Source organism: Cyprinus carpio, chromosome A12 (assembly GCF_018340385.1).
Source record: "Cyprinus carpio isolate SPL01 chromosome A12, ASM1834038v1, whole genome shotgun sequence".
Classification (NCBI taxonomy): Eukaryota; Metazoa; Chordata; class Actinopteri; order Cypriniformes; family Cyprinidae; genus Cyprinus; species Cyprinus carpio.
This window is the reverse complement of record NC_056583.1, coordinates 1,118,618-1,144,759: the sequence shown is the minus strand read 5'-3', so window position 1 is coordinate 1,144,759 and position 26,142 is coordinate 1,118,618. Positions and strand designations below refer to the sequence as shown.

The 26,142-nt window shown below is 37.7% G+C and overlaps 1 protein-coding gene across 1 annotated transcript in view; it reads right to left on the bottom strand.

Moving 5' to 3' along the window:
- Positions 1 to 923: 923 nt before the first annotated feature.
- Positions 924 to 26,142, bottom strand: part of LOC109049734 (solute carrier family 39, member 11) — a 117,083-nt gene continuing 91,864 nt past the window's right edge. Inside the window, exons 8-11 of the mRNA XM_042767085.1 lie at positions 25,320 to 25,389; positions 2,855 to 2,953; positions 1,449 to 1,607; positions 924 to 1,364 (exon numbers count right to left, since the gene is read on the bottom strand). Of these exons, the coding sequence (XP_042623019.1) occupies positions 1,286 to 1,364; positions 1,449 to 1,607; positions 2,855 to 2,953; positions 25,320 to 25,389 (407 nt within the window). The 3' untranslated portion in view covers positions 924 to 1,285. The remainder of the gene's footprint in view (positions 1,365 to 1,448; positions 1,608 to 2,854; positions 2,954 to 25,319; positions 25,390 to 26,142) is intronic.

Below are 26,142 nucleotides of genomic sequence, written 5' to 3'. Positions count from 1 at the left end.
AAAAAAAATTATGTATTTCACACACAGTACAGAACAAATGAACACAAATGAGTTGTACAGTGTAATCATTTTACATCATTGGTGAATCACGTGTGAAGTTTACCTTAACCCTTGTTGCATATAATCTGTAAAATCAGCAATTCAAAAAAAAAAAAAAAAAAAACACTTCAATTCATAATTTGAAAGTATACGGATGACTGGAAAGACTAGTTCAAAAAGAACTGATTTATTTAATCAGCATTGCTTTTCATTCAAATGAGTGCACAACAGTACACACAAAAAATCAAAAACAAAAACACAAAAACACAAACAAAAAAAAAAATATTTATATCAAAAAAACAAAAACAAAAACAAAAAAACACACACACTCACACACACTCACACAGACACGCACACACACGCTCACACACACACACACACAAACACACACACGCACACACTCACGCACACACACACGGATGCACACACACGCACGCACACACACACACACACACACACACACGGATGCATGCACAGACACGCACACACACGCTCACACACACACAATGCATGCATGCACGCACACGCACGCACACACACACACACACAATGCACGCACACGCACGCACACACACACACGCACACGTGCGCACACACACACACGCACGCATGCACATGCACACACACACACACACACACGCACGCACGCACACACACATGCACGCACGCACATGCGCACACACACGCACACACGCACACACACACACACACACACACACACACACACACACCCTGAAACAACCCTTAATCATTTATTCAAGTTTGAATCATTTTTCAAGTATTTTCTATTTTCAATCAATCTTTCTGCCGTCTAAATAAATGTAGTCCGTGAGTCATTCATAAAATTACGGAAGCCCATTTCTGCCACTGAATAAAATTTTTTAAAAAAGCTAATTGCAACTTATTTTTCTTATAATTCTGCCCTTTTTTCTGACTTCATTTCCCAGAATTGCGACTTTATATCATAATTCTGACTTTTTTCTCACAATGGAGAGTTTATATCTCACAATTCTGAATTGTGAGATAAAAATTCGCAATTACCTTTTTTTTTTTTTCAGTGGCAGAAATGGGCTCCCATATAAAAGAAATAAAATAACAACAACAACAAAAAAAATTACATAAAATACATTAAGTAGAAAAATATTCCATTGATCCTTAAACCTATACACCGAGAAAAAAGGCTGCTTTGGTCACTTTTTTTCAGTGCAATCAGCTGACGTTCGAAGATTCGTCAGATGAAAAAGGCTCAGCCAAGCCCCACATCCAGTGACATCATCACGATGAAGCCCAGAATGGATGTCCATGAGGCCAGTTTCCCATTCCCGCTGTGAAAGAAACACACACGTTCAGTGGCACGTGAACATCTGCAGTCTCTCCAGTGAACGCTCGTTTACGGTGCTGCTGCTCACCTGACTTGGGCTTCAGGAATGATGTCATCAACCACTACATACACCATGGCTCCTGCAGCGAAGGCCAGAGCGTACGGTAGCAACGGCTCCGCCAGCACCACGGCAACGGCCCCTAGCAACCCCGCCAGAGGCTCCACCATCCCACTCAGCTGCCCGTACCTGTGAGGCAGAGACACACACATTCAACACTATACTGAACTATACTCAATTAACAGCTTTTAGAGCGTCTCAGAAACCAATCACGACATATTAGGAATAAATTAAGATAAATAGACCATAATAAATGTTTATGATTGTGGGATCCTACTGTACATAAGCAGCTTCCTTCTAAGACAGCATGCTAAATAGTAGAATAGTAGTTCACCAATATATCGCCAAGGCTAATATATGCTGGCATAATTTTGGCATTGTATGTATTTTTCAAATTAATTTTTTTAAAATTTCAAATATTATTAAAAAATTTTTTTTTTGGTCAATAAATGTCAAAAGCAGGACTTAAACATTAATTTCTATTATTATTATTTTATTTATTTATTTATGTATTTATTTTTATTAAGTATTTCTGTTTGGCCGGCAAGTGTTGAAAGCTTGACATCAACAGTATATTTCTATTTATTTTTCTTTTTTTAATGTACTTTTTCTGTTTGGCCAATAAGTGTCAGAAGCTGGACTTCAACAGTAATTACTAATATTATATTTATTATTATTTATTTATAGATTTTGTAATTAAGTATTTCTGTTTTGGAAGTGTGTTTTTTTTTTCTGTAAGTGTAAGAAGCGGGACTTAAACAGTAATAATTTTATTTATTTATTTATTTTTAATTAATTATTTCTATTTTGGAATATTTTTTATTATTATTATTATTATTTAGATTTTCTGTCTGGCCAATAAGTGTTGGAAACAGGATTTTTTATTATTATTATATTATTATTATTTATTTTTTTATTAAGATTTTCTGTTTGGCCAATACATGCCAAAAGCGAGACATGAACAGTAATTATTAGTAATTACTAGCAAATACTATAATACTTTCTCATATACTTTCGGCATTCAACAAATATGCATTTATGCAATTTAAGCAATTCTTGAATATCTAATAAATAATTCAATCCACAAACCTTGCAAACTTTGGCGAATCCAACTGTTAGGTATTATGAACCTTGAGTGTTTATTATTGTCATTTTGCATTATTGACACACTATTTTCCTAATTAATGCTGTACAGTTGCTTTGACACAATCTGTATCGTGCTATATAAATAAAGGTGACTTGACTTTGTCCAAATTACGGTGTCTAAACTGGTTGGAGCAGCCTTTGTATTGGAAGTGTAACACCTTATGCCTCGACACCTTAAAAAAGGCAGCTCACTAGGTTTTGGATGTGAATGTGTATTTGTCTGGACTCACCAAAAGGATCGCCATGTGGACAGTCCAGAACCCCGCAACGGGAGACTCACAGCAAGGCCTTCTGGAAAGTTCTGAATGCCAATGCCTATAGCCAAATTTCTGAAAGAAACAGACATTATCGCCAAATCAGTTCCCAACGGAGAGCACACACAGATCGGTTTTGACACTCTGTAACTTTTCAACTCTCTTAACTTCACACATTATCTCAGCGAGAGATTTAACAGCGCCGGCCGCGCCAGGCTTGAGAAACGCCTGCTGACTAAAGCTCTCCGTCTGAATCAGATGAAGGCTTTCTGAAGTGTAGCATATGGGTGTGTCGTACCACAAGACCATGAGAAAAACGGGTTACGGATGGGGCACGAACTACATCTGGAATCACGCTGTTGTGTTTGGATAATCTTGCATGAAAGTTTCTCGCACAAGCCAAGAGGGTGTCTGTTAAACGGCTCACGAGTGTGTCAGCATGCATTTACTCAAACCAAAGTGTAAGAACAACACTTCATTACGGAGGATGACTTTGATTTGCTCTGGAGAGCTGTGGGAAGGCGCTGTTTCTCTCCCGAGGCGGTCTGAGGGAGGTCTCCACCATACAACTGATAAGCAGCTCTATTTGCTTGGCCTACACTTCTCTACATCGTAAAGCAGCCGCGCTCTAGAAGTTCCCGGGACCTCCCGGAGCCTGTGCTCACAAAGCAAGAAAAGCTGCTCTGTTTTGACCACCCCCCCCCTACACCACCCCCAACACTCTTTCACTGCCTTCTTCAATCTCTCCTGCTGTACGATGTGCGCTGGCATGTGCTCAGGGTACTGCCCCCAGAGAAGTCAGATTAATGACAGCTAGTCACGGAAAGGCTTACAGCACACGTCTAATGCTGGAGAGTTTGAGGGAGACCGAACGCAAGAGAAAGACTGAAGAGAACGGACTCTTGCAAACTCGTTCTTACATGCAACACAAAATCAAAGTAGTGTAACAAAAATGAATGCACATGAATGAGGACTAGAACTGTCAAGAGAGAGAGAAAAAAATGCCATTAAACTATTATTAAAATGGTCCAAATGGCTCTTCTTCCAAGTCTTCTGAAGCAGTATTGTAACTTTAGGACTGTTCCTTCAACACAACCACATGGCAATTTTTAACAATTTTACATTATGACTAATTGGAAGATAATTCGCATGAATTCATACAATGTTGTTCATACAACTTGAAGAACACCATGGCCGTTCTTTTCAACGTAATGCATGTGAACGAGGACTAGGACTGTCAAGCTCCTAATAATAATCACAAAAATATTACTAAAATGGTCCAAATGGTTCTTCTTCCAAGTCTTCTGAAGCAATGCTGTAAATTTTGGACTGTTCCTTCAAGACAGCCGCACACAATTAGTGACTATTTTCTTTTTGGCAAATTGGTGGCTAATTCATTTGAATTCATATGATCTCATTTGTAGGTTTTGCATGTATTGAAGAACATTCTAGCCATTCTTTTCAAAGTAATGCATGTGAATGAGGACTAGAAATAAAAAAAAAAACACTATTGAACTATTATTAAAGTGGTCCAAATGGCTTTTTTTTTTAAATGGAAATGCAAAACTATTTTACATTTTGCCAAATTGGTGGATCATTTTATTATTATTTTATATTATTTTATTTGCATGGATTTGTATTTTTTGAGGAACATTCTTGCCATTCTCTTCAACATAATGCATGTGAACATGGACTAAAACTTTCAAGCTCCAAAACACCAAAACAGCACCATTAAACTATTATTAAAGTGGTCCAAATGGCTTTGGTCCATTTCTCCAACACCATCTCTTTGGCATTTTGTGAGTATTTTTCGTTTTGGCAAATTTGGTGGCTGATCTGTATGAAATTGTTCAGTCTCATTCATTCATTTTCATACGATCTGCTGGAGTGGGATTTTGGGCCAATGAGATATCATGATGGGCGGGGTTATGGCATGCAATGCAACAGACATTAATATAGTTTGTATTACTGGTCACTTTAATGCATCGTGTCTGGTTAGGTGTAACCAATTTCCTAGTTTAGACCAAAAACAAGGTGAAAAGTGAAAAATTCAAGTTATGTTTAACTGGAAGAAGCAGCAGATCTGATGTACATCCGAGTAATAGTTAGGGGGAAAAAGTAGGGCAGGGACTTGGTTCTGTGCATCAGTTGTTGATTGGATGGAGGCATAAAGGGGTGGAGTTTAAGCAGAGAAGTCCTGCATATGTTTTACCAGAAGATCAAGTTATGAGATATTGAGCTAGCATTGATCTCAGTGTGAGATAATAACCAGATAAACAAAATAAATCAAAATGGCCTTTCAAAAACATTGCATTTATGTACAGTATATAAAAAGTGAATGTTCATGAATTTAAGCCTTTAGATCATGAGAAATATAAATGCAGTCAAGCGTGTGCAAGTTTTGATTGGCAGTGTAGAAACGATGACATAGTGATTTAACATTATGAGGTCAATTTTTGTGGATTTTGCATGGATGAATCGTTCACAATAAAATCCCTGAGATGCATTTAGAAAATAGATGATTTTCCATTTCCTGTTGACTTGAGAGGGCAAGAGAAATGAAGAACGGATGAGAGGACAGGAGAGACTGTGGTGTGGCATAATGAAAGACCGAAGAGAAAACCAAGGGGAGTTTTTGGAGAAGGGCGAAGTGAACTCGCTCACCCAACTGAAGAGTCCACGGCCTAATGTTCACACAGAGTGGAAACAACAGTCCTTCTCACCATTTCAGAAACAAGTTTTCCCATCCCCAGGAATTCTTCTCTGGCATATTTCACTCCTCTGAGGCAGGTCTATTTCTGTGAGTCTATTCACCCACCTCTGAGGACAGGCTTCAGTAACCGCAAGCTCTCAGCAGTGAAATAGGGTGGAGATCTTAAAACGTACAATGTCATTCCAACACGACCCTTTCTTAGCTCAGTATACAAGTTTAAAAGCGAAGGGAAACGAAGCGGTGATGTGTGTTTGTGATACAGTGTGTGTCTGGGCTGACGTCTGTATTAAAACAAACAAAAAAAAGCATAAAGGGAAACATTCCAGCGTTATTGCAAAAGCATGAAGAAGCCTCCATTGAGAGGGGAGACAGTGGCTCCAGTGTCTGACCACAGAGCTCCTCTCTGGGCACAAAGGGCCTTTGGTGCCCCCCCTCTCCATCCATGGGGGTCTGCCCTGAATGGGCATCTGTGTGTTGGGAAGAGCATAGGGATCTGGGCGAAATGAGGGAAAATCCCCAAAACCATCTGCACCAATCACTATGGCTTTCAAGCGATCTTTGACCTGCTTTTCACTCACAACTGTGGGAAAATATACCTAAACACAGCCTCTGCTTTGCCACAATCGATCAGCCATGTGATCTACTGGCTCAAAACTAAATTTATACAATTTATACTTATACAGCCCTATGTAAATTAATTAATACACACACACATAAAACAATACACACACACACACACACACACACACACACACAAACACACACACAAATAGTATTTTAAAAATAAATGTAATTTGCCACAGGCACAAAAAGGTATTAGAAACCAATAACGAATTATTACGAATGTCAAGATTATGAAAGATCAGAAAGAAAGAAATAAGGTGGATAGTTACCTAATAAATAGAAGAAATTTCAATCGAAATGGTCTATCAAAAATAAATAAATGCTTTATATATATATACACACAGATGGTATCTAAAATAATCACCCCCCTTTAAAATAATCACATTTTGTTGCTTTGCAGCCTGAGATAAAGATGGACAGAGTTTTTGATTTATCCAGCTGTATTTATTCAATGTTGTATCCAAGTGAAAGATGAAACACCAACATATCAGAAAAAAAAGAATCACTGATTTCAAATCAGATATGAAATCAGCATATTCGTGCACTGAAGGATCATGTGACACTGAAGACTGGAGTAATAATGCTGAAAATTCTGCTTCGATCACAGGAATAAATTATATTTTAAAGTATATTGAAATAGAAAACCATTATTTTACATTGAAATAATATTTCACAATATTACTGTTGTTTTTCTGTATTTTTTATCAAATAAATGCAGCCTTAGTGATCAGAAGAGGTTTCTTTAAAAAAGAAAAAAATGTAAAAAATCTTACTGATCCCAAACTTTTGAACAACAGTGTATATATGAATTATTTATAAAAAATCTAAGCATATACTTACATGTTCAAGACTTCAAGCTAAATTAAACAAAAGATTTTGAAAAAGTAGCATTGATCTCAACGTGAAATAATTACCAGATAAACTGGCCTTTCAATAAACAAATACATTTTCATACAAAAATTAAAATGTAAGAATTTAATATTGAAGAATTTATTCAAAATTATTTTTAACAAAAACAAATTTAAGAAAAAATTAACAGTTTTAAATACAGTCAGCATTGATCTCAATGTGAGATAGTTACCGGATAAAGCAAAGAAATTATAATCGAATTGGCCTTTCAAAAACTTTAAACAAACAAACAAAATAAATAAATGGTTTTATATACAAATATATATATTTATTTAAAAAGTAAGAATTAAATATTCAGGAATATAAACCTTCAGACTAAAGGGTTTTAAAATCTTTTTTATATTTTTAGGTTAATGCATTTTTAAGCTAGAAACATGTCTCTACATTATAGATTCATTATAGGAGAGTGATATGCATACTCTTATGCTCTAAACACTTTTTAAATAATTGCAAATATTGATGACAAGACAATTTATACAAGTAACAGTTAAAAAGTGTGTTAAAACATGCATGACTTTAAAACGCATGGCGTCCACACGCAGCGGCTTCTCTCTGTCCCGACAGAACGGTGTTTTCGTGTTTTTTGTCTAGTGAGTCGCAGTGTTTTTGTATGACTTCATCACTTCTATCTGTCTTCAAGCACGCATACAGTCGTGAGTTTCTGTTGGATGTCGGCAGAACCGCATTTTTAGAGTTAAACTCCGCGCATGCTGAACAGCTCCGGGCCCTCGGTCTAATCCGGAGGCCTACATCATCACCGACCCCCACTTCTGCATCTCGCCCACAGCGGAGGCACCACAAGTTGCATGAGAGGAAGCAGAAGAGGGGTAAGCGCAGAGGTATCTGGGCTAGGCTAACAGCTAACCCACACAAGCCATCTATCCCCACCATCATACTGGCTAACGTACGCTCTTTGGACAATAAACTGGACTACATCCAATTACTACGTTCAACTCAGAGGACTGTAAGAGACTGTTGTGTTTTTGTGTTCACGGAAACATGGCTTAGCAACAGCGTTCCAGACGGCGCTATGCTAATGCCTGCATACAGACCGCTCATTAAAGTCGCCAAACCAGTTCAAAAACAGATTCAAGTGTGGCCGGAAGGATAGTCAGAGGCTCTTCAAGACTGCTTTGACACAACTGACTGGAATATGTTTAAGCAGGCTGCCACTTACAATAACACCACTGACCTCCAGGAGTACTCAGAGACTGTCACTGCCTACATCACCAAGTGTATTGAGTATGTAACAGTCACAAAAACCATCACTGTCCGGGCCAACCAGAAGCCGTGGATGACAGGGGAGGTCTACAGACTCCTGGAGACGCGGAATGCTGCATTCAGAGCTGAGGACATCTAGGGCCAACCTATCCTGCGGCATCAGAGAGGCTAAGAGACAGTACTCCAGGAGGATAGCCCATCAATTCAGCGACAGCAGAGACACTCGGAGCCTGTGGCAGGGCATACAGACCCTTACGGACTACAAGCACCCACCACGGACCTGTGACAGCAACATCTCTCTGCTGAATGAGCTGAACACCTTCTTTGCTCACTTTGAGAAACAAAACAGCTCCACTGCACAGAAGACTCCACCTCCTCCCGGTGACCAGGTAATGACACTGACCCCGGACAGCATGAGGAGATCCTTCAGCAGGATCAATGCATGCAAAGCTCCGGGTCACTTAGTCAGGCTGTTGTTCCCACATGTTTCAAAACTACCACCATCATTCCAGTCCCGAAGAAGCCATCTCCATCCTGCTTCAATGACTACTGTCCTGTTGCACTTACTCCCATCCTCATGAAGTGCTTTGAACAGCTAGTCATGCACCACATCAAGTCTGCCCTATGCCCTCCACTCGACCCATTCCAGTTTGCATATCGGTCCAACGGGTCGACCGATGATGCCATCGCCACTGCCCTCCACTCAGCACTCACAAATATAGACAAAAAGGACTCATATGTCAGAATGCTGTTCATAGACTTCAGTTCAGCATTCAACACAATCATCCCTCAACAGCTCATTCACAAACTGGTCGAGCTGGGGCTCAACACTTCGCTGTGCAACTGGCTGTTGGACTTTCTGACTGGAAGACCTCAGGCAGTACGGGTCGGCAGCAACACATCCAGCACCATCACACTGAACACTGGGGCCCCCCAAGGATGTGTGCTGAGCCCCCTCCTCTTCACTCTGCTGACGCACAACTGCACACCATCACACAACTCCAACCTCTTCATTAAGTTTGCGGATGACACGACTGTGGTGGGTCTCATTAGCAACAAGGATGAGACAAACTACAGGAGCGAGGTGAGCCGCCTGGCCGGGTGGTGCAGTGACAACAATATCTCTCTGAAAGTGGAGAAGACGAAGGAGATTGTTGTTGACTTCAGGAGAGCGCACACTCAGCATGTTCCTCTGACCATCAATGGTGCGACTGTGGAGAGAGTGAGCAGCACCAAGTTCCTGGGTGTGCACATCACAGAGGACCTCTCCTGGACCGACAACACCGCAGCACTGGCCAAGAAATCACAACAGCTTCTCTTCTTACTCCGTAAACTGAGGAGAGCCAGAGCCCCACCCCCCATCATGTACACCTTCTACAGAGGCAACATCGAGAGCATTCTGACCAGCTGCATCACTGTGTGGTATGGCACCTGCAACGCGTCCTGGCGGAAGACTCTGCACTGGATAGTGAGAGCAGCTGAGAAGATCATTGGTGTCTCTCTCCCCTCCCTCCAGGAAATTTAAGGAATCCGTCTCACTCGCAAAGCCCTCTGCATCCCACCTGTCACACAGCTTCTTCAGTCTGCTGCCATCAGGGAGGAGACTGCGGAGTCTCCAGGCAAGGACCAGCAGACTGAAGGACAGCTTCATCCATCAGGCTGTCAGGAAGCTGAACTCGCTCCCGAACTTGCCCCCCTGTCCCTCCTCTGCCCCAGGCACCACTGAACTATGAACCCCCTCCCCCGGATCCCACATCCCCAGGTCCTTCCACCTCCCCCCTCCCACTAACATACGATGACATGCACCAGTCACTTTGTGCAGCATTGGTCTGCTCACTACCTCATTCACCATGGAACTGACGTCATTCTACCAACTCATCAGTCAGTTTAAATAAAATAACTGCTCTTGAGCCCTTTTGTCACTTTAATCAGACTGAATAAGCTTTTTTTTTATGCACTAAAAATCTTTTTATCTGCACTGTTTGTTCACTGGTTTGCACTCTATCTGCCATGTACCTTGCACTGCTTTATTTAACTTTATTTTTTATTATATGTCTTTTTTACATTCTCTTATTGTATAGTTGTATCTTATATTTAATATTTGATCTAGATTTTTAGGCTCTACTGTTAGTGTTATCTGTATGCACCGGGGGTCTGACAGTAACGCAATTTTGATTCTGTACATGTAGAAGAATTGACAATAAAGCAGACTTGACTTGACTTGTGGAAGTGTGTACAGACATGAGAAAATGTGTGTCAGCATCATAGACTGTATAAAAACATGGAGGTGGTGTCCGTGACGTCACCCATAGGTTTCTGAAGAGTGTTTTTGAAGCCAGCCATCGCCATCTTGGCAGCCCGTCACTCCTGGATAATCAAAAATGGGCAAGGAGGCGGGAGCTGGTTGCTGAAACCGCGCCCACCTCGCTCGACGGTGGTAACAGCAGCGGCAATTCACCTGTCACTCAAGTGGCCACGCCCTTTATTATGCAGAACTTTAAGGCTTAATATAATTTAAACGGATGAGTTATAAAAACAATTGTGCCCCTCACAGTTGTCAAGAATGGCAAAATTAGCTATATAGACCAAACCACTCTTTTTCTGCTGTAAAGTTGGGTATTTTAACTTGGGGAGTCTATGGGACTGACTCCCTTTTGGAGCCAGCCTCTAGCAGCCAGTCAATGAATTGCAGATTTAGTCACTTCCATGTTGGTTTCACGAGAGAGCGGGAGGTTGCTGCTTGGTCAGCATCCATCATCACTGTAGAATGACTCTGAAGGGATTGAGGCTGACACTGAAGCAGTGAGTACAGATAAAGAGATTGATACGCAGGGTTAATGACTCACTGCTCTGAAATACAGAGAAAATTAGAAATCCGGTCACCTATCTGGCATAATCTCAAAACACTACACATATACAAAATACAATGCTTTATTAAATATTATTTTCTTCTTGTGTGCACTGCATGGATATTAACGCAAACTTTACCGGTGAGCGTAAGATGGTGATCGCAGTGTTTGTGCTGGCTTGTCATTTCCCATTAGTGTGTTTCAAAGAAGGCAGAGCCCAGAACTTTGCTTATTCATAGTTACCTAAAGATTTTAAGGGAGGTCACTGCCACCAGGCAGATATTTTCTATCTACACAATAAGTGCACAAGTACAGTTTCTATACACTAAAATAGAGAAAGATCATAAACTACAAAACTGTTTGTTAATTATACATTTTGATAACATCTGCAATATATAATGTTCTACATGAAGTGATATTCAGTCATGTTTGCTATCATTTGAAATGTCTCATTGCGACTGGTACAATAGTCTCAGTCTTACAAGAAGTAGACTAAAAGGTAACATATAGATCCTATGAGATAAAAGATATTTTGCCAGCATGGGGGGGGCATATTTCATAGTACTAGCCATAACCATTGATTATTGTTTGAGCTAAGTCATTGCATAGTTGTATAACTATTATACAGACACAATCTATCCCATAAACTATCTATAACTTCCAGCACTGTAATGCAGAATCTGAAGGTTTCCTCTCTCAAACTGTTATAAAAGCAGCTTTGAGAATGGCAGGTGCGTCTCAGAAAAACAGCCAGACAGAAAGTTGGATTGTGGGTCATATTTTACTGGCATGTACACACACACACACACACACACACACACACACACAGCCAAGTCCTTCTAAACCTAACCTGAATGAAGTCCAAACTCTGATTAACAGCATTTGCTCACAGAAAAAAAAAACCTTTACTGTTCCGAGCAGACCCAGATGCACATGTTTAGCACTGATTTTTAGGAAAAATCTGCACAATTATGTACATGAGGCATTCATATTGGTGATGAATTGGATTCTTTTATGATGGTGAAATCGTCAAATGCTGTCGACATGCTTGTCCTTGTAGGAAAAAACAGACAAATAATATAAGAGGGCAGAGAGGGTTGAAGAACCCAGCAGATGCTGCCATACATAACTCGATAAAACAAGAAAATATAAGCGATCGTGAGAAATGAGTTCTTCCAATCCCTTAAGGTCTTTTAAAGCCCTTATCATGGGAGCGAGATGAGAGACGGCAAAATGAAAACACAGGGTGGAGGAAATGGAGGGATGTGGAGAAAGAGGGAGAGAGATGGATGAGAGACAGAGAGCCGGAGAACAGGGGCCCTATGTTTTTGAGATTCAAAGCACAATGTGCTCTTTGAGGACTGCTGAGAATAACATTTAGATAGAGAGCCATCAGTCCAGCCCTCGCACTGCTCTCTCTCTCTGCTTTCTTTTCTCACTACATCACATTTTCACTAAATATTTTCACAGCTTGCATATACAGTGCATTTTGAAGGGAAGACTGAACTTTCAGCACACAGTTCTCCTCATGAGTTTGCATTCCACTTATAAAATCTGCAAGACGTTGATCATTAGAAAAAACAAAATAAATAAGACGTCATTAAAACTGTAAAATGCAAATAATGTTTAGTATAAGTGAAAGTAATGTAATTCATAGGTTAAAATGTTTATTATTAAACAGATAGTTCCGGTCCTTGATTCTGATTGGTTGAGCCACGTTTGAAACTGTTGTAAAATACTCTACAAAGTAACATACACCTTTGTTTACTTCTTTGTGTTGCTCGGCAACCACTTTTCTGAGGAACTACATTGTTTGGTGGAAGAATACTGTTTTTATTAATATCATTACACTTTATTTGCTCTGTTTCATTTTGTAAAACCGTACTACTTATATCGAATGACCATTTTATAAAAGCAATAACCTTCGCGTCGTGCCTAACAACGCCCCTTAGCTGGAGCATTTAAAGCTCATTATTAAAAAAATATATATTATAATACTTTTAATCAAACATCAGACCTTCAGACTGATCTGACTCAGGTCGCTATATCTTTTCTAACTGATCGGAAAACTTTTGATTAATAGAGTGCTTAAACTGTCTATCACTGGCAACATGCTAATAGTGCTAGAAACTTGTTAGCAACATGCTAATCATGTTAGAAACATATTAGCATCACGTTAATTATGGTAGAAACATGTTAACAGCGTGTTCAAAACATATTTATAATGCTAAAACATGCTAGCAACATGGTAATCATGTTAAAACATGCTAGAAACATGATTAGCAATATGCTAGCAACATGCTAATCATTCTAAAAACATGTTAGCAACTTGCCAATTACGCTGGAAACATGCTAGCAACATGTTAACAACATGCTAATCATGCCTGAAACATGATTAGCAACATGATAACATACAACATGCTAAAAATATGGTAACAATATGCTAATCATGTTAAAACATGTTAACAACATTTTATTCATGATAACAATATGCTTAAAAACATGTTAACAGCATGTTAATCATGCTAAAACATGTTAGCAACATGTTAATCATGCTAGAAACATGCCAGCTACATGCTAATCATGTTTAAAACATAATAGCAACATGTTTAGTCATGTTAGCAAGGTGCTATATCATGCTATCAACATCTACTGTATCTAAACTTTTTAAACATTCAGGCTAGGCTTTCTCAAACCAACTTCAAAGTTTCGTAATAATTTAAAGCTTGTTAATTTATTATTATTATTATTATTATACCCATATCTCTTATTAACCTAATGGTCTTGACTTAAAACTTATAAGATTATTTAAGTATGCATTTATAACAGCAACAAGAACAATAACTACACCCATATCCCTTATTAAACTAAGATCTTGATTTCATTCTTATATTCATTAGTTGGTTTTGATTTAGCTAGTTAACATAACAGGCTTTCTTTTTTTCTAGACCAAGAAATTTATACCATTTGCAAAATCTGCAAGACGCTGAGAGAGAGAGAAAAAAAAACAAACGAAAAAAAAAACACACAGGAGATCATTTTATATTGTAAAATGTAAATTATATTGTTTTGAATAACTAAAATTAATGCAATTAATGGGTTAAAGTATTTATTACTTCATGAGCATTTAAAGCTCATTTATGCATTATTATTATAATTGTTGTTGTTGTTATTTTATTTTTAAAATTACACCCACATCTCCTCTTAACCTAAGATATGATCTTGATTTTCATTAGTTGCTTTTGACTAATCTAGTAAACATGAACATGACACAGAAGTTCATGCAGCAACAACCTGAATAAAACAAAACCAAAAGCTCCAGCCGACTTATTCCTGATGGATTTAGGGGAAACGGAAACTAGAAACGGGTCCATCACAAACCTACCAACACAAATACACAAAAACAATGTTTGTTTAGCAGAACTGGTACTTTTTGACTGATCCATTCACTGAATTCAGCAATTTAGTGGCACAGATAAACAACCTGCTTTACTGCAACTAAATCAAAACTATGTATCTGCAGACATATGGAAGAAATGGAAAGAAATGTGTAGCATCCATTACTGACAAACTGCATGCATTTGTCATTTCAGACACGTAGACATGATGAGAGAGAGATACATTAGCAAGTTCTGGGAATGTTTTGAAGCTGTGACACTGACACATGAGGCGTGATGAGAATTTCCAGACTCCATTTAATGCTCCTTTCAGTCTTATAAACTATGATACACAACAGGAACATTTAGAAACAGCTATTTGTTTAGTCAAAAGCAGCGTACTGTGTGATGTTAAGGATTTTTACTGTTCTAGAGTGTGTCTGGAGATGAAGGATCAGGACATTATTCTGAAAGAGCAGACGCTGATGCAATAATTGTGTATGAATGGATGTGGAAAACGACAGAAAAATATGAATATGACGTATGAGATGAGCACGGAGAAGAAGATGCTGAAATGTACTGATGTGCTAATTAGAAGATTATATTCAAGTCATTAGTGTTGCATACATAAAGTCTGGGTATGGGTGATTTCATAAGCAATATTAAAATGAATCATAAATGCAGGCCTCATTTGTTTGAAGAGGGCATGACCTTCATCCATAACTGCATCACCTTTGAACTAAAGTCCCCTAAAGGCAAATCAGCCCATTTCTATCCAGGCAACAAACATGGAAGTATGTCAAAACAATGATAAACTCTGACAAAACGGGAACATGCATTGTGCTTCTTTAGCTCAAATCATGCAAAAAATATAAATAAAAAACAATTATATATATATATATATATATATATATATATATATATATATATATATATATATATATATATATATATATATTAGGGCTGTCAAATGATTAATCACGATTAATCACATCCAAAATAAAAGTTTTGTTTACATAATATATGTATGTGTACAGGGTATATTTATTATGTATATATAAATACACACACATAAATTATATATTTAGAAAATATTTACATGTATATACATTTATATATTTATATTCCTATATTTTACATTATATATAAATATATATTAATATATAAACATAACATATTCTTCTTAAATATATACATGCATGTGTGTGTATTTATATATACATAATAAATATACACAGTATACACACATATATTATGTAAACAAAACTTTTATTTTGGATGTGATTAATCGTGATTAATCATTTGACAGCCCTAATATATATATATATATATATATATATATATATATATATATTACACACACACACACACACATACATTAACATGTAGTATATTATATTAATATATTATATATATGACATGAATATGAATCTGTAATCGTGTTGGCCAATTCGCATCATTCGCATTTTGCATTGATTTTGTATGTAATCTACTCGCACAAATAATATAATTTTTTTTTGTTGTGTGTCACGCTGGACTGTTTGTTGTGTTCTGTGTTGTGTTTCTTTCCATGTGTTCCACTTCGCTGTTAATTAGTCATTCCATGCACCTGTGTTCCCCTAATTGCCCTGTGTTTAAAAGCCCCAGTCCTTTCAGTTTGTATTTGTCGGAGATTGAACGTCTACTCCTGTGTGTCCCGTATTCCCGTCTGCCAAGTGTTACTTCCTGGATATTTTGAATTAAAAGACTATTGTTGTTTGTGTACTCCTGTTCTCCTCGTTCCTCGTTCCTTGCCATAGGGAAGTGTGACAGAATCTCTGACCGAAACAGTTTATTGCGTGTTTCCCCTCTGTTTTGTGTCCGTTTTTCTCCCAGTGTTTTTCTTCCCGTTGTGGACCCTTATGGATCCCCTCCTTCGCCCTGAATTCATCCTCCTCCTGCTGGAGCAGGGGGGAAAAATGGCTTGAGGGTCATTCCAGACTGTTTCTGGCTGTGGCCCATCTCACCACCTATCCGGATGACGCACTCTGCGAATTCTATGACGCCAGCCTCAACACCGCGTGCAGAGCCCCGTCGTTCGAAGATGGCCCTCGAGCAGAATTCACCGCCTTTGTGGAGTGCACACTGCTGAGAAATGTTTCTCCATTCCCCGCCGGTTCCCAGGAGTTAATCGGCAGTGCCACTCCCTACCCAGAGCCTAGCCCAACAGCTCCCTGATGCACGGAGCGCATGCCTGAGCCCACCGCTGACGGTGAGCCAGAGCCCGCCGCGACCCAGAGCCATCGCTTGAGAAAGCGACAGAGCTAATGGATCGCCGCGGAGCCAGAGGCTAAGACGTCAGTCAAGGTGTGTGAGCTGGCAACAATGCCTATCACAAGGGAGAAAGTCACGGACGGGTTGAGCATGGAGAGGAGTTTCGCCCCCTGCACCGCGGCTGAGGGTGAGCTGAGCATGGCAGGGCGAAAGTGCCAAAAGGATGAGGAGAGGGTTCCACCCCCTGAATCCAGCTTAGAGCGCCCTCCAGTGTCCGCTCCTCGAAAATTCCCGCCCTCCCACACACTCCTGCCTCCTCCTCCGCTGTTGTCTGGCAGCCCCTCTGCTCGCCCTCAGCCCACCATCTATGCAATGCGAGCTCCGCGGGACTGCCATCCTCCAGCGTCGCCATGGCTGGAGTCTCCCTTGACTCCGCCTCCAGCCTCTAAGGCCTGGACTCCGCCTCGGCCCGTTGACCAGCCGGCTACACCATGGCTCCTAGCTCCCTCCTCTCCGCTGTGGTCTGGCAGTCCACAAGCTCTGCCTGGCTACCTCATCCCTCCGGCTCCGCCTTGGTCTGGCGTCGACCATCCTGTGCCTCGGGAATCCACTCCTCTGGGTTCGCCTCGTCCCTCCGTCCATCGGCTCTGTCAGGCTCCTTCATCCCCTCGGCTCCACCACAGTCCTCTGTTGCTCCGGCTCCACCGTGGCCTTCCGGATCCACATCTTCACGTCAGTCACCAGCACCATCTGCTCTGCCAAGGACCTCCAGATCCTTCCCGTTGCCCTGGCTCATCGGCTCTCCGTCTCCGCCTCGGTCTCCTCCACCCACTGCTCCGCCCTGGAGCAGTCGGCAGCCATTCCTCCTCCATGGATCCTCCCTCCATCGGCTCCACCGTGGGCCGTCATATTATGGCTGTGGCCTGGGTCCAGCTGGACTCCTCCTGCTCCAAGCCCCTCCTGTCTCCTCCCTGGCTCCTCCCTCCGTCGTCTCCTCCCTGGACCTCCGCTCTCAGGTGTCCGTCCTCCTCCTGAGCATCCTCCCTAGTTCCCATCCATTCCCCTGCCCATGTTGTTTCTATGGTGCGAGGACGCACCTACCGGGAGGGAGGAGTAATGTCACGCCCCTGGACTATTTGTTGTGTTCTGTGTTGTGTTTCTTCCCATGTGTTCCACTTCCCTATTAATTAGTTATTCCATGCACCTGTGTTCCCCTGATTGCCCTGTGTTTAAAAGCCCCAGTCCTTTCAGTTTGTGTTTGTCGGAGACTGAACGTCTACCCCAGTGTTTCCTGTGTTCCCGTCTGCCAAGTGTTACTTTCTGGATATTTTGAATAAAAAGACTGTTGTTGTCCATGTACTCCAGTTCACCTCATTCCTCGCCATAGGGAAGTGTGACAGCGTGCACACAACTTAAAAGAGAGACTTGTTCTTGAGACGTGTAAATGCAGTGGATCCTGATTTTGATTTTAGATTTTATTGATTGTCTCTAGTTCTCAAATACTGTAAATATAAGTAAATAAATAAACATAAGTAAAATAAGTAAAATACATGATACCATAAAATATGTTTATCATTCAATGATTAATATATCTATTAATAGATTAATAATGAATTCAATGATTTGACAGACTTCAGATTTTATCCAACATATAAAATAGTTCTAAAAATGTAAAAGAGCAATATTTAACTACATATATTTTACTGAAACAATTAGTAACTAGTAATTAGTAATTAATTAAATACTTCAAGTATGAACTTGAATCATGAGGAAAACAAATTACTAAAGTCTTTCCATGAATTTGTTTAATGAATTGAATGATGTGTCTCTGATTCAATTATATATATATAAATTATCTTTAAAATGTAAAAAATAAAACAAAAATACTGTAAATAGATAAAAATAAATAAATAATAACTAAATTAATTATCCAACATATCTAATAGTTCTCAAATAAATAAATAAATTCAGAGCAATGGAGTTGCAATCAATTTTTAGTCAGATTCAAAATTAAATAAAAATATATGTATATAATATCTGAAGCATACTGGAGCAGATGATTGTGAGGAGCTGAACCATAAAACTCTTGTCAGCCCGTCAGATGAGTATTAAATGAACAAACACAACTCATTAAACAAATGTGCTGTGCTTCATCAAAGAGACACAATATACATCAGCAAGAGGAACCCGCGGGGAAAGAAGTGTCAGCGGACATAAATATTACAAGCAGATCCATCCACACAGAAACCCAGCAGGACTGGCTAAAAGCTAGAGACGCATTTGACTGGAACACTTACATTCGCTACACTATATCTGACGGAGGAAAGACTCAATAAATAACTAAATCCAACAGATAAATATGGAGCATGTCTGTGAGAAGCCCAGACTGCCTTTCCCACATTGACGCCCATCTCAATTCTACAAGAAATCCATCTGGATGTTTTTTTCGGTCTTTGCTGACAAGCTTTTTATGACTGCTTGCTGTTTGCAAAGGTCCATTGTACAGCAGATTCCTTTTAGCATGTGTGTTTGGTTAAACAGTCGACACAATACAGTAAATCCAGTTCAATTAAAACGATTAAGGCTTGATCCATGCTTTGCATAGTTTTTCACTAAACAAACAATTAAGAGTATTTCCATGCACCAATAAAACAAAGAACTGATCAATAAATAAATACATCAAAATTAAAATAGCTCAATAACTTCATATATTTTAATAAAATATTCTAATTAATAAATATTTAAAGTACTAAATAGAATAATGAAAACAATCAAATCACAGAATCAATTAATTAAAACATTCATTAAAATGAATCGAACATTCCAAATAATTCATATTAGTGACTATATCTCTATATTGTTATAATCGTCTCTAATAACAACTAGTTTAGAAATTAGACAGTGCAGAAATCAGTAATAAAAACCATAAATCAAGTGAGTTCCCAGACAAATGTCTTGATTAGATTGATATTAAATGGCTGATGTGTTCCTTTTCGCACAATTTTAACTATATGATAATATGATTATTATAATATAATAATTTAATTATAATTATAATTATCATGATGCACTTAATTTGTGTTAATATATTGCAAAAACATTAATTCTGTTAAATTATTTATTCACAATCCCTTTTCCATATTTTTCCTCACAAACCTTCATCATTTTTTTTTTTTTCACGAGCACATCTGAAGAAGAAAATTGGCTCGATCTGAGCGTGCTGATCTATTTCTATTAAAATGAACTTGTACACTCTTTAAATATGACACTGTATTATAATTTGTGCGTGGGGGACTGATGTTAGTATGATTCAGGGTTTGACAGAAACACCTCCAGCAGAGAAGCAGGAGAGAAAATGTTATTCCAGCTGAGTTCGTCACATTTAGCCCTAGAAATAAAATAAACCTTATTTTACTTAAATGTTTGACAACTTTTAGGTCACGTCACCTGAAAGTGATGAGGAATAAAACGCAATGATGTCAGTAGTGCACTTTTACCAACAAGTGTTATTTTAGTTAACTAAAACAAAAACTATAACACACACACACACACACATATATATATTTTTTAGTTGAAGTACTAAAATAACTAACACTAAACAAACTAAAAGTAATAAATAAAAAATAATTACATAGAAAAAAATAACTACATAGACGTAAATACATGAATAAATAAAAACACAACTAAATCATCAATACTAACTAAAATTTAAGTGAAAATAGAAAATATAAAAATAGCTAAACAAAATAAAAGGCTAAATAGTATATAGACAAATGAATGAATTAATAAAACACAAAACAAATAAAAATAATACGATAGATGAATGAATGAATGAATAAAACACAAAATTACTAAAAAGAACTAAAATGAAAGAGAAAATATAAAAATAACTAAAAACAAATAAACTAAAAATAATAAAAAATATATACTATATAAACATAAACAAACAAACAAACAAACAAATAAATAAAAACAAAACAATTACTCTAACTAAAATTAAAAGAGAAAATACAAAATATAAAAATAACCAAATAAAAATAAATAAATCACAAATCAATAAAATTAATAAAATAAAACCATAAAATAAAAATGCAACAATATTATGAAAACTATTAAAGTGAAAATATAAAACTTAAAAATAAATTCTAATTTAAAATGGTAAGAAAAACTGTAATAGCATTTTAATGTTACTAAAAATGTCACTGATCCCAACATACACCCAACTTTAAGCAAAAGCAGAGCTAAAATATAGATTCACGTCTGAGCCGATGGACTTAAACACATCCGGTCAGAAACATATGCTCAGTTCCTTCAAACGCTGCCTACATTTAAGCTACAAAAAAACCGTCCCCGTTTCTTTGAAGAGTCTCTGAGCATCTGGTTTTAACAGTCCACTTGAGTTTGTGGGAACTGGGGAATGCAAGGACTGCTTTGACTGGGAGAAGAGCGCTGGGAAAGAGGGAAGAAACAGAAGAGTGGCTTTCCCTGGAAAACAAACAGACTTTTGTTTCAGAGCAGAGAGAGAGAGAGAGAGAGAGAGAGAGAGAGAGAGAGAGAGAGACTGTCTGACTGCCTTCAGCGGCTCACGATGGAGAACAAGACAGTTCCAGAAACTGGAAAAACGCAGCTATAGTGCTTTAGTGCTCTGAGGCAGTGAGGAGGTCAGGTCAAGACGTCCAGACGCCTCTCTGAATCAACAACCCCCTTCTCTTAGGATGATGGGGAAATAATGTTAGCAGAAGCAAAGACAGGTTGTGCATACCTGTCCATTCTGGAAAATCACAAAAATATGACACAGGATTTAGCGTTAAGGTGTTAGTAACATCCCAAAAGAGGTTGCAATTCTTGGCTGACTATAACGTCATGTTTATCAAACATGGTTTTTGCGAAACCGCTGACTGAACCGTCTCTTACGTCCATGATTATCATTTGTTGAGGATTTTTGATGTGAAGACCAAACATTTGGAAAGGTTTAGTTGGTTAATGAATGGAAAACATGATCCGATGTGGCTGTGAATTTCAGCCAGCGCACCTTAATTACCAAACACTAATCACACTCATGTAAACTGCTCCTCTTCCCAGAAATCCCTTCAAAGAGGTCTGGGATTCTCCTGGTTCCTCCAAACAACAAACTGTAGGACAGCAGGATACAGTACAGTATTATACAACTAAAGCAGAGCAATGCTGTCTCCAAAACCTCCTGGAAAATCCCTCAAAAGTCATCATTTCGAAAGTAAAATCCTGAATAAATTGGTTGTTCTCCTTCTTTCTCTTTCTCTCTCTCTCTCTCTCTCTTTCCTTCCTTCATTCTTTCTTTATTTCTTTCATTAGCACTAATGCAACACAATAAGAAGTTGAAATTACCTTTTCTATTTTTTTTATTCTGTGGTAGGAACAAAAACAACAGAATTGTGAGACGTAAGCTCAGAATTGCAAGAAAAAAAGTCAAAATTCTGAGTTTATACCTTGCTTTTTTTCTATCTTTCTTTCTTGAAGACTTTGTGTTCTTTAGCACTAAAGCAACACAATAAAGAATGAACATTATCTGTGTAATAAATGCTATATTTTATGATGATAAATTTGATCATTCTCATGCTACCACACACACACACACACACACAAAAAAAAATTGTTTATATGAAATTTATTTCCACCACAGAATAAATAATAAAAAAAGAGTAACTGCAAATTTTTTCTCTCACAATTATGAAATGAAAAGTCTGAATTGTGATACACAAATTTGCACTTGCAAGAAGAAAAGTCAGAATTGAGATCAAAAGTAATTTATAAAAAAAATATATATATACATATATATTATATTGAAATTTTGTATCCCATGGAGGAAAAAAAAATATATCAGAATTTAGGGAAAAAATATATATAAAAGAATTGTAAATTAGAAATTGCAAGAAAATAGTCAGAATTGTGTGCAAAATAAAAAGACAAAAATACTAAAATAATAATAATATAATTATTAATGGAAACAGACTTAAACATTCTTCCAAATTTAAATAAATAAAAAAAACCATTTTTTAATATTTAATTATTATTTTTATTAATTTCATTTTAGAGTTTCTTTTTTAAAAACATTAATGATGCATTATTAATAATAACTAGGAAGTTTTAATGCAAATCTCCTGCTATATTATCACCCAGTGAATATAAATATATCCAGCTTAACCCACATTGTACTGCATCTAAAATCTCAACTGCTTGATTGTTTATATTGCTGCAAAATGCAACTCTATTAGCGTCCATCTCTAATCTGCTAAAGGCATGAAGATATTCAGATATTATAAACATCAACATCATGATTTCCTGTGAAAAGCGTGTTATAAAACCTCTGCTTGGTTGTTTTTAGGCTGACAAAGGCCTCTTTCTTAAGCTGTATCATGAGTTCAGCACAGCACAGAAAGCTGCTGCCTGTGTTTACTTATTGAACAGACCATGTATCTATTCATCCATCTGTCTCTGCGTTTTAATCATGACCAAATCGAGCTCTCGCTCCTCTAGAAAGCACAAACCCTGTAAAGAGATTAGCTGATCGTAAGGCTAATCCAAAACAGCGTTCCCTATGGAGAAACACACACAAATACTAAATAAAGACACGTATTCTTTCACAACATCTGCAGGCTTTAGCTCACATCTGGACGGCTGTCTCACACACACACACAGGACCTCATTGAGACCTATAGTGGAGTCCAGGTGCTTGGGCGCTTACAATGCGGCTCTGATTCTCAGTGACGGCTGGCAGTATGATGTGAACACTTGTTAGCCGGTTTCCTTCTCGCTCGCTCGCTCCAGCCCTGTCTGGCAGGATTCTCCAACACAAACACACTGTAACATGAACATTAAAAATTAAAATATACAGTAACAAAAAAAAAAACAACACCCTCTTTGTGTGTGTGTGTGTGTGTGTGTGTGTGTGTGTGTGTGTGTGTGTGTGTGTGTGTGAGAGAGAGAGAGAGAGAGAGATCTCACAATACCAGTTTCGTCCACTTGGTGACAGCAGCACACAATACTGTCAGAAAACACTGCATGTGCCATTTAAAGAAATAACTCTTGCTAAAATGAAACTTCTGTCATCATTTACTCATCCTCACATCCTTCTAACCCCAGTCTTAGTTTGACAGAGAACAATTAAGCAGAATACAACGGACTGAGCTTTCAGCTCTTAACAAAAGAAGCATCGCCACATTTCATTTCAAGACATTAAAAATTCAAAATTAAAATCACAAGTAACGAGCGCTGCAAAAAATTAGCTTCTTCCTCAGCATTTTTATTTTCCAGTACAAATATCTACACGTTATTAAATCAAGATATGTTTACTTCAGAAGGAAAAAGACATGTGATATGAAGGCTTGTTTCTGAAAAATATGTATCAGAATTAAGCAAGTTTTTGCATTAAATGAGAAAAAAAAATCTGCCAATGGAGTCAGAAAAATAATATACAAATAAAAATTTAAATAAATAAATAAATAAATAAATCCACTGGCAGAGACTTCATTCTTGTTTTTATGGAAGCCTGTTTTCACAACGGGATAAAAAAAAAAAATAATAATAATAATAAAATTTAAAAAGCATAAAAAAGGAAGGACATTGAGACTTTTATCTCACAATTCATTTTTTATTGCGTAGTATAAATGCAACTCAGAATTGCATGTAAAGTAAAAAAAAACACCTTCTGACTTCTGAGATATAAACTTGCATAAAAAAAAATACAATTATTTGTTTATATATCTTGTAATTCTGAGAGAAAAAAAAAACTTTATTTTATCATGCCGTAGTGGAAATAGGGTTTTGTTCTAAGCATAAACATTAATTTCAATGCATTTCTCAGAAAACAAGACTATTATTTTGCTTCTCAGGTAAATATATATTTGTAAGACAAGACTAAGACTGCTGAGTAAGATTTTATTTATTTCTTAATTTATTTTTTGTTTTGCATTGATTGCAGTTGAGAGATGTAGCCAATTAAAACCATTACCTTACAATAAAAAGTAATACATCTCGTGTTCTCAGTTACTGTCCTGACGTCCAGCATTAGCACACATTATCTTTTACATTCTGTCTGCATTCACCTGCTCTTCTGGCCTCATCTCAGATTCGGTTCAATTGATTCGCAAAACACAAAATCAGATGTTCTGAATGTCTAAGATGCTCTTCTTCAATCATCAAAAGCATGGGGATTTATACGGCGAAGCTCAAAAAGGTGCAATGAATATATCATAAAATTATGACTTGCTCACTATATTCTTCTGAATGTAGCTTTTTAATGAGGAACAGACTCACATGCAGGCTTACTGCCTGTTAAGTTATTGACTGAAAATCTCTTTATGGTCGACTTTTATTATGTTTTTATGGACAACAGAAGCTCAGACATTTTGCTAAACACCTCGGTTTGTGTTTCACAAAGTAAAATCATACATGTTGGAATGATATGGAGGTGAGGTGATTTTGGATGAACTATGCTATTAATCGTGTTCATGTCTTACCTGGCGCTTTCAAACGTAGCCGAGGGAGTTTTTCCGACCGCTCCGAAGCCCACGCCAACAGCCAAACCCTCTGAAACACAGAAGACACACACCTGCTTACACTTCACAGGCTTTCAAACACCAGTATCAGTATCAGAGGATGTGTGGTAGTTTCGCAGACACTCATCTGTCTAGTAACTGTCTAGTTCTGGGGTCACTGTGGCTTAGAAATCAATCTGCAGGCCGTACTGAAGATACTCCTTTCCTTATTAAAGAGCCAACAGCCATTAAAGGGAGAGTTCTGTGGTCATTTACTCTCCCTCGTGCTGTGTGGAACATTAGAGGATATTTTAAAGAATGTTCCAACCATTTATGTTCCATATAAAGTCACTGGGGTCCAAAGTTGTTTAGACCAATATCAAGATTTGGAATGATGACGGAGATTTTATTTTTAGGTTTCCTTCAAAGATAGATGTGGCCTTAAATGTAAAATGTGTGTGTGTGTGTGTGTGTGTGTGTGTATAAATTATATATATATATACACACAGTATATACAGAGAAATAGACAGTGTGAAAGAAAGATTATTTGTTATCAATAAATTATAATTTTTTTTGCCATATGTTTACTTTATGAAATCTTATGAGGATTATAAGTTTAACAGTGAAATATGCAATGATGAAAACCTGTTAATTGGTTAATTACTTTTTATACTCTATTCGGTGAAAAACACTAAATTGATAATAATAATAATAATAATAATAATAATAATAATAATAATAATAATAATAGTAATAGATGTAATAGGACATTTTATGTTTTTTTTTTTGTTTGTTTTTGTTTTTA